General features: G+C 43.3%; 1 protein-coding gene across 1 annotated transcript; it reads left to right on the top strand.

Annotated features, from left to right (window-relative positions):
- Positions 1 to 212: 212 nt before the first annotated feature.
- Positions 213 to 2216, top strand: LOC128735888 (synaptic vesicle glycoprotein 2B-like). The gene is made up of 5 exons (XM_053830373.1): positions 213 to 222; positions 360 to 590; positions 828 to 1112; positions 1172 to 1568; positions 1631 to 2216. The coding sequence occupies exons 1-5, from the start codon at positions 213 to 215 to the stop codon at positions 2214 to 2216; spliced, it is 1509 nt and encodes a 502-aa protein (XP_053686348.1).
- The last annotated feature ends 7984 nt before the right edge of the window (positions 2217 to 10200 follow it).

Below are 10200 nucleotides of genomic sequence, written 5' to 3'. Positions count from 1 at the left end.
TCAAGGCATTCTTTCCTGATGAATTATTGTACCATTAGACTTACATTAAAAAGATTTTGCCAGCGAAATTCGCTTTTCCGTGTTAATAGCTAGCCCTTCACCGATCCCTTCTTATCTAGGCTATCGCCAGTTTATTATCGCACTAAACAAAGTCTGGTTAAATCAAACCACAAGCAATCTATTCGTTATCTTCATCCACACAGAAATGCAAAATGCACCCAAGTAGGTGCAGTATAACACTGCACATCGCAGTGGGCATTGATTGTCTGGCGTACTCGTCGTGGAAATGGTGAGAAACGGTTGAAATATTTGAGGAAATGCGCCATATTGAACGAATATTTCTATTAAGGAAAATCCAGAACAGATTCCATTAAATCTAACGGACGAGAAACAGCCTTACACTTACGATGAAGCACTCAAGGAAGCCGGGTTTGGACGAGCGCAAATTTCGCTAACCATTCTGTGCGGATTCTGCCTTATGGCCTCCGCAAACGAGTCCATGGGGGTTGGTATTATTTTGCCGGCCAGCCAGTGTGATCTTGAGCTTGATCTGTCCCGGAAAGGTCTGGTCGGTGGAGCGGTATTTCTTGGTGAGTGTAAGAAGGACACACTTAAATATTTTCACCCGCAAAGAGTTGGGATTACCTAAAGCTTAATCGAAACTATTCACCATCGTCCAAAAGTATTAAAACTTCATTCTCGCATAGAATGTTTGGCTCAAATACTTTTTAAACTGTAAGGTGACTTTGGGTAATTTCAATCAATTTATAGGTGAAAATATTTAAGAGTGTAGGCGCAGTCTATTAGGACTATTTTGTTCTCGGCAGGAGTTATGATCTCTACCTACTATTGGGGTTACCAAACCGATATCCAAGGACGTCACGCGGTCCTGAGAAAGACCTTACTGGCTGCTACCAGCTGTTCCCTCGTCGCTTGCTTTGTCAACAATTTCCATTTACTTTTGGCGCTGCGGTTCTTGGTTGGATTATTCATCGCAGCTCCAGGCTCAACCGGAATTGTGTACTTGGGAGAATTCTGTCCTGCCAAATATCGGGGGCAGATGATCAGCTATGCTTGCGCAATTGCTGGGTTCGGATTTTTCTACGTTGCAGGTGATAGTGATACAGTCATTTTCATTTCAATGAAAAATAATAACGTATACCACAATTAGCGATGGCCTGGTGGATTTTATCGTATGATTGGTCGATTTCAATCACCAACAATTTTACGATTCGCCCATGGCGACTACTCTTTGTGGTCAATGCCCTTCCTGGATTTATATCCGGACTCCTACTTTGTTTCTATCCAGAAACTCCGCGATTTCTTCTGGAGCAGGGTCGATGTGACGAAGCATTGGACGTGTTTCGCTGGATTCATCGACACAACAAAGGCGCTGATTCTCCATTTGAGGTACACTCTCTAAAGTCGGAAAGCCATCCACCGGAAGTTCCAAACCAACAGCCTGCGCTATTGCAAAAGTTACGGAACCAAATCACTCCCCTGATGAAATTTCCACACTCCATTTCTTTGCTAGTTTGTTCCTTCCAAACTGTTAGTGTCTACGGAACGTAAGTCGACTGTAATACCCCCAAAGAAGTCAATGCTAATTTATCTACCCCTGTTCTTCCAGTTACGGTGGATTAGGCATCTGGTATCCTCAAATCATGAATCTCGTTTTTTCAACACAAGGCCCAACGGAGAGTGCAATCTGTAGTATCATCCAATTAAACAGAACAAGCACCACCACCATGGATCCGGCCGATAGTTCCACCTGCGACGACACAATTCGTCCGGAAACGTACATCTACACACTCATCCTGGGTGCGCTAGTAGGAACCTATACGTTGCTGATTTCGATATTACTCAGTCGCTTCGGAGAGAAAACATTGATTTACGCTAACCTGATCGCTGCAGGCGGTGTTGGCGTTATACTGCAATATGTAACGCACACCTACGTAGCCGCCATATTGTTCTGCGTTGAAATAACCGTTGCAGCCGTTAGCATAATTCTTGTACGATCGATGCAGGTGTCACTGTTCCCGACGCGGGTTAAAGGTACAGCTGTATCTTTGACTGCTTTGATTGGACGTGTCGGGCAGCTGATCTCCAACGTAGTAACCGGGGTGCTGATCGTTCAACACTGCACTCTTACGCTCTACTTCATAGCAAGTCTTCTTTTCATCAGTGCCGCACTGAATGCTCTGCTACAGCAATAGTGACTTCAAATTTATTGGAAAACACGCGTTCAATAAAGCGAAGTGGAAAGCGAAAATGATACGTTTTCAATCCGATCGAACTCACTTTCCGGCAGACATCCGTACAATATGATCGCATTGACCAGCCAGATACCAGACCAGAATCTCGTTGGCAGAGGGCAGCTTTAATGAGTGTTTAATTCATTTAAATTTCGCTTTCCGGTTCCCTTTTTTCTTTGGTGGGTCTGATTTGCGTGCTCATTTTGCTCATTCGACACGCCACGCCTGATTGATCGGCTAGGCTTAAATTGTTCGCATCAGTTTGGAGGATGATATTTCAAATTTTAGACAAAATCGAGAGCAACACCGGTGGATCGGTTTATGGGTTTTGGGAAGAGGGTGCGAGCCAATATCCGATTAATTGCAAACCGATTTGTGATACTTCTTGCCGGCGTGTGTGTTTAGCTTTGTGTTAGGGGAAACAGGAAATATGTAGGTTAGCAGGGTGAATTTTAGGCTGATTGAACGGTAGTTTGAGTATGCCTATGGACTTATTGCCTGAAGCCGACCTTGATTCGGAAGGTGAATGGTGATACGCCCAATCAGTCATTTAAATTTGCTGCTTTGCTGTGCGTTTTGAAACCATTTGCGTAATTTCCGAACCATATGGCTGTTTTATAATTCATCAGCCTTTTTGATCGGTATTTATTTTGCGTATAAAGTAACTATAAGTCGGGGGTTAACGTTAACAAATCGGCTCTTCATTACAGTCTTGGTGGATTGATTCCAGCAAGGGGGTGACTTTGATCTAACTTGAACATATGAAATTGTCAGTGGACGATGTCAATAATTTTCTGCAGTCTCGTGCAGGGAAGATAATATGGATTATTTTGTTAGTAGATTCCTTGAGATGATTAAAAAGTAGTTTTAAATGCACTATTGACGTCTAAGTGCGCGTTATTGAAATAATGAAACATTGTTAGACTGTAAATAAGCTAGAAAATTTGTGTCCTTATAAGGGTTACCTTCAAATCTAGTGCAATTTATATTACCAGCGTTTCAGCAATTGTGATTGGACGTGCGTGAATTGGTTGAACGTTAACTGTTGTCATTATAATTTTGCCCCCGAGACTAACCTATTGCTACGTCAACCATGTGGTTGTGTCTTATATACTAGGTCACCGATTTTTACAGTTTTTGCTCGTGGAAGTTGTTGACTGGATTTGATGAAAAAGTATCCGCTGGGCTGACAGGGATTAGCTACGAATGGCCGAAACACAAATGGCCGAAATAACAAAAGGCATAATATATCTAATGGTCGAATCACGAACGGCCGAATCACAAATGGCCGAATCACGAAAGGCTAAAACACGAATGGCCGGGCGTCATATTCGCCGAAAATAATCACGGTACCTGCACAAACGTCGGGTATATGTTGTGCTTACTCGCTGCCGCTCGTTCGGACTTAACTAAGGGATAATCCCTACTTGTCGTCGGTAATCTAGGAAAATGCATGTACTCAAATAGTAGTGGTTTCTGCGGGGGGGGGGGGGGGGCTGTCACCCGTTGCAAAATCTATACCTATAAAAATGTATTTCTGTCTGTCTGCCCGAATGTTCCTTATAGAATCGAAAACTACTGAACCGATTGGCGTGAAAATTTGCATATAGGGGTTTTTGGGGCCAGGGAAGGTTCTTATGATGTTTAGAGACCCGTCCCCCCACTAAGAGGGGGGTTCCAATACAAATGAAACACAAATTTCTGCATAACTCGAGAACTAATCAAGCAAATGGAACAAAATTTTACATGTGGGTGTTTTTGGAGACAAGAATTTTTTCTATGGTGAATTGAGACCCCTTCCCACTTTAGAACGGGGGGCTCCTATACAAATGGAATACAAATTTACTCATAACTCGAGAACTAATTAATCAAATGGAAGAAAATTTGGCATGTGGGGGGTTTTGAAGGCAGGATTTTTTTAATGATGGTTTGAGTCCCCTCACCCCTGTGGTAGGGGGATAAGAACTCTCATACAAATAAAACAAAATTTTTTTCGTAACTCAAAAACTAATCGAACTCGAGTAATTTTAGACTCTTTCATAAAACATTAATCAATAACAAGACCACCAAAAACTATCAACAGTAACATTAGATAATTCAGTGCGAGACGGCCACAGGCCGCGAGTGTTGCCGGCGACCTGCCGTCGGAAGCGCCGGCCACTGCGGGGGCAGCCCCCCGTAGAGATCACCTCTATCTAGGATTATTTATTTTCCTAGATCTACTGACCTCTATTACTTTCCTTCAGTTGGGTCACCCCTGCGAAATAGTACATTCTACAAAAAGATTTTCCGTGAAATGGTACATCCTGCGTAAGGTTTTTCGGAAATGCTATTCTGCGAAACTATAATCCGCGTTATGGTCAACCGAGAATTGGTGTTCCGCAAAATGGTATTCGGCGAAATGCTTTGTAATGATGGCGAATATTTAAATGCTATCCGCTTTGTTTTATCAGGCTAAGCAATTGGGGGAGTTGTTTTCTACTTTACTGTGTGGGAAATTTGTATATTAATACACCCATGAACTCCCCAGAAACTTGCAAAACTGAAGATTGAGGTCATCCGAGATTCACGATTTATGTACAACACAGTTTGATCAGTCTTCTCTAGCGGAATCGCCTGGAACGACAACTTCATCACCTACGAGTTTGCCGAGCATGAAAGTAGAAGAACTACTGGTTTGCCAGGACGCACGCAACGAGGCATAATGGAAGCTCCTTCTGACCCCGTAACAACCTCGTCTTGTTCCTCAGTTGACGTTACAAACAACGCTTGTTTATCTGATTGCTGCCATCTCAGTCGTCCTGGTCCTATTCACGGTGGTTTGGAAGAAGTCTTCCAGCCTGCACTTCCAGGCAACCTCGTTCCGTCTACAATAAACCGTTCAATAAGTCCGTACAATAAATAATTAGTGCATCCTGATCGTAACGAGCCTTCTCTTCGTCCTACTCTACAACCGGACCGCACTGTGTACAGCACCATGGAGGCTCCTGGCCCTCCCAACCCAGTCGAGCTAATCGCAGCCTGCGCTCTTCACAGTCGTCCCGGACCTGCGGTTGGTTGTGGTGTGGGAGTCTTCCAATCCGTAGCCTCTGGCGAGTACCCTTGCAACTCAAGTAATGAACTTCCGGTACCTGATACCCCAACTTTTGGTTTGTCCAATATGCAATCAAGGCCGGACCTTGCGCGCAGTGATGCCAATGACGATGTGCTCACCTACTACCAAAACGCTGGGGGGATGAACTGCGACGTGAACGAGTACCTCCTGGCTGCATCTGATGGATGCTACGATATCATTGTACTAACCGAAATCTGGCTCGACTCTCGAACTCTCACGTGTCAGGTGTTTGGTCCCGAATATGAAGTTTTTCGATGCGACCGTGGGCCCAGAAATAGTCGAAAGTTAATGGGCGGTGACGTGCTTGTCGCAGTTAATCAGAGACTGAAAGCAAAACTGATCGAAAATGATCAATGGAGCAGTATTGAGCAACTGTGGGTGTGTATCGATCGAGTTCACTAACTGCAGGTTGTTCCTGTGTGGAATATACATTCCCCCCGATCGAGTACGAGACGAAGGTCTGATTGACGTTTACTCCCGCTCGGTAATGTCAGTGATCGATTTGGCAACAGCAACCGACGAGCTCATTATTATCGGTGATTTCAACCTACCAGGACTTTTATAGCAACCAGCCAGTAATGGTTTTCTCCATCCGCATCTCGATCCCTCCCCGATCACTGTGCACAGTGCATCATTACGGCTTCTAGACTGCTACAGTTCTGCCATTTTGCGACAGATCAACCACGTGATCAACAAGAATATTCGCTATCTGGATCTCTGCTTCACCATCGTACATGATGTTGGTCCAGTGGTTTCGCTCGCTCCGTCGCCAGCAGTTAAGCAAGTGAGGCATCACCCTCCACTAGTGCTTATGCTTACCCTCAGCAATCTCACCACTTGAATCTAACAAAAACTATCCCCCCTGTTTCGTATGACTTTCGAAATGCTGATCACCGAAGCATTGCCGAATTCTTCGCCACTATCAAATGGTTTGATGTTTTCGACGGAGACGATGCCGACAACGCCGCCTTGACTTTTTCGCACATAATTGTGCACGCAATCGATCGTCACGTACCCAAGTACTACCTTGTCAAACCTTCGTCAAACAGCAAGCCCTGGTTGACCCTCGAGCTTCGCATGTTGAAGACTGAAAACAGGGCTGTACTTAGGATATATTACAAGTTTCGCACCCGCTCACCGCGTGATCAATACATAAAGTTAAACACTACACAAAAGAACCAGTCGGATATGCTTTAGACGATACCTGCATAGAATCCAGCGCAATCTGGTGCAACCAAAACCGTTTTTGAAGTATGTTAGCGATCAGCGCAAGGAATCGGGGCTTCCATCAACTATGATCCTCAATGTACAGGCTGCTACGGAGCCCCAGAATGTCTACCAGCTCTTTGCCTATACATTCACCAGAACCTTTTGCGACGAAATCATCCCGGACGACCAAATTACCCAAGCTGGTTGCAATGTTCAGCTAATGACTGTGAATACTCTGCGTATTGGAAAACCGCCCAAATGTTCCCTGTGCACAAAAAAGGGGATCGCAAAGATGTCAACAACTACCGAGGAATTTCGTCATTGTGTGCCATTTTCAAGTTATTTAAGCTTGTAGTCATGACTCCGCTGCCGTCGCACTGTAAACATTACTTGAGTGACGACCAACATGGATTCATCGCAGGTAGATCAACCACTACGAACCTCCTTTGTCTCACAATATATGTTGCCGAAAGTCTAGCGGATCACGCTCAAACGGATGTCATCTAAACTGATTTGGTTGCGACGTTTGAAAAAATCAATCATAGACCTACAGGTATACCTCGAAGGTACGTACACCTTTGCTTCGTTTAGCGTACGTACTATCGAATCACAATGTTATGCTTTAGAACATTGCGGTATTATATTTAATATTGCATGAAATTTGCAAATTTGCATGCACTATTGAATAAATATATATATTAATGGTGTTGGTTCAATATAGCAGTTAATTTTTAAATTTTTTAAAATCAATGATTGTGCCCTTTGTGAAGCTTGGAATGAAACAAATAAAGTGTTGCTGGAAAATCTACGTACTAGCGAGGCAAAATGTACGTATTATCGAGGATACGTACTATCGAGGCAAAATGTACGTATTATGGAGGGTACGTACACTCGAGGTATACCTGTATTGCGATTGCTAAATTGGAAAGACTCGGTATCAGCGGCAGTATGTTGCGTTGGCTCAGTTCATACCTCGTAGGTAGCCAACTGATTGCGACAGTTGCGGATTTTCAATTAAATGCGTTTCCGGCCTCATCTGAAAAACCACAAGGTAGTCATTTGGGGCCGTTAGTCTTCTTATTGTACTTCAATGATGTCAACTATGTACTTAGAGGTCCTCGTTTATCCTTCGCCGACGATTTGAAGATTTACTTGAAGATACGTTCCAAGAACGATGCAATTTGTCTTCAACAAGAGCTTGAGACCTTTACGAATTGGTGCAATTTGAACGCATGCTCGTCAATCCTGAGAAGTGTTCCATTATTTTAAAGAATCCGTCATTTTTAACTACAAGCTACGCGGTACAGAAATCCAACGTGTCGACCAGGAAAAGAATCTCGGCGTTATTTTAGGTAGCCCGTTATCGTTTAAACGGCATATTTCTTACATTGTGGACAAGGCATCCAGAACATTAGGATTCGTCTTCCACATCGCTAAGAGCTTCACTGACGTATATTGCCTCAAGGCATTATACTGTGCACTCGTCCGTTCGACTCTTGAGTACGGTTCTGTTGTCTGGCATCCATGTTACCAAAACGGGATGCAAAGGATTGAAACAATTCAACGCCACTTTTTACGCTTTGCTCTCCGTCGTCTACCATGACGAAATCCGTTCCAATTGCCGAGTTATGAAAGTCGATGACGATTAATACACTTGGAGACACGAAGGAACATCACAAGAGCTCTGTCGAAACGTTGCAGGGAAGTATTGATTGTCGTGCTATTATTGGGGCGATTGATCTAAATGGCGGAACAACTCATTGACTGGTATAAAGCGAGTTTTCAATCGGGTTGCATTCGCATTGCATTTTAAATTGCCATGTAAAACAAGCCGTCGTAACTTTTCTATGTTTTTTTCCACAAATGACGACTTAGAAAATTGTTAGTGTTTATAATTGTAATTTCTTGACTGTGATTGTTATTAGATTAACCCCTCTAAGGTCTACATCATTTTTAGCACCGCAAAATTCACTAAAATGGCCGTAACTTTTTTATCTTTCAATATTTTTTCACCAAATTTGGGAATTTTGCCGAAAATATTTTCTATTTTCATAATATCTATAGATAATGGCCATATGTCATATGGTCCCGGAGTTATTCCGGAATTCCTTGGGGGACCGAGATAAGGCTTTTTTAGATAAAGTTGCCATATATCTAAAATTTGTTTGAAATCTGTTGATTTTTGTAAACATATCATCGACTGTGGACATATCAGTTACTTTGCCGCAGTTAGGAGCCATGGTGCGCACCATCCAGGTTCGGGGGGACACTATAAATCCGGAACCGGTTCCCGTAACGGGACATTTCAGCATCAGTAAAGCATGTCGTGTCGCATATCAAAAAACATCAGCGTTCGACAAAATAGCGATTGGCGATCATCTCATGTCTCTCAGAGGCCATATGGCCGATTCCAGGTCCCGGACAACTTCTTCCGAAATCCGTTCCGTGCTTGAATCAGAAAAGAAACCCTCCCCGGACCCGGAACCGGTCATACGGCCTCTGAGAGACATGAGATGATCACCAATCGCTATTTTGTCGAACGCTGATGTTTTTTGATATGCGACACGACATGCTTTACTGATGCTGAAATGTTCCGTTACGGGAACCGGTTCTGGATTTATAGTGTCCCCCCGAATCCGGATGGCGCGCACCATGGCTCCTAACTGCGGCAAAGTAACTGATATGTCCACAGTCGATGATATGTTTACAAAAATCAACAGATTTCAAACAAATTTTAGATATTTGGCAACTTTATCTAAAAAAGCCATATCTCGGTCCCCCAAGGAACTCCGAAATAACTCCGGGACCATATGACATATGGCCATTATCTATTGATATTATGAAAATAGAAAATATTTTCGGCAAAATTCCCAAATTTGGTGAAAAAATATTGAAAGATAAAAAAGTTACGGCCATTTTAGTAAATTTTGCGGTGCTAAAAATGATGTAGACCTTAGAGGGGTTAAGCTACTTATCCATCATTGGGACTACAGGCTGTTGATGTCGACTTAATTAAACCAATAAAACCAAAACCTAACTCAACCGATTAAAGCTAACTCAAAGGCGGGAAAATAAACTCGGATGACATTAATTCAATGAAAAACGTTGAGTTGAGTTGTACCGTGTAGAATACGCAAAAGGTCCATTTTGCCATATTTTCGTGGATGTCGATGCACAAAAATGATTTTTCGGATAAACTAAAACGGCGGGTCAAAGCTATTCTGGAGCGAGTGCTGAGCTGCGTGAATATTTCGGGGACACTCGAGTTCCTCACGAGTCTCAAAGGGTTGTGACAAGGGGATGGACTGTTCTGTATGTTATTCAATATCGCTATTGAAGGTGTGATCCGGTAAGCGGGCATCGAAACGAAAGGAACGATCTTCAGCAAGAGTAACCAACTCCTAGCCTTCGCAGACGACTTCGACATCATTACTAGAAACCTTGGTACGGCGAAGACAATCTACGCCAGACTGAAAACGGAAGCTAGGATTTTGCTATAAATCAATGCATCGAAAACCAAATGTATGGTAGGAAGAAGCTCCAGAGAATTCGACGTTCGCCTCCCATGGACAGTGACTGTTGATGGCGATGAACTGGAAGTGGTTGATGAGTTCATATACT

Source organism: Sabethes cyaneus, chromosome 1, assembly GCF_943734655.1.
Source record: "Sabethes cyaneus chromosome 1, idSabCyanKW18_F2, whole genome shotgun sequence".
In the NCBI taxonomy this organism is placed as follows: Eukaryota; Metazoa; Arthropoda; class Insecta; order Diptera; family Culicidae; genus Sabethes; species Sabethes cyaneus.
The sequence above is the reverse complement of the archived record's forward strand: the minus strand, read 5'-3'. Positions and strand labels throughout refer to the sequence as shown.

Bases quoted from the DNA above. Each gene is read 5' to 3' on its own strand.
- LOC128735888 (XM_053830373.1), top strand. The intron at 1,113-1,171 runs GTGATAGTGATA...TACCACAATTAG, and splicing joins CGGATTTTTCTACGTTGCAG to CGATGGCCTGGTGGATTTTA. The intron at 1,569-1,630 runs GTAAGTCGACTG...CTGTTCTTCCAG, and splicing joins ACTGTTAGTGTCTACGGAAC to TTACGGTGGATTAGGCATCT.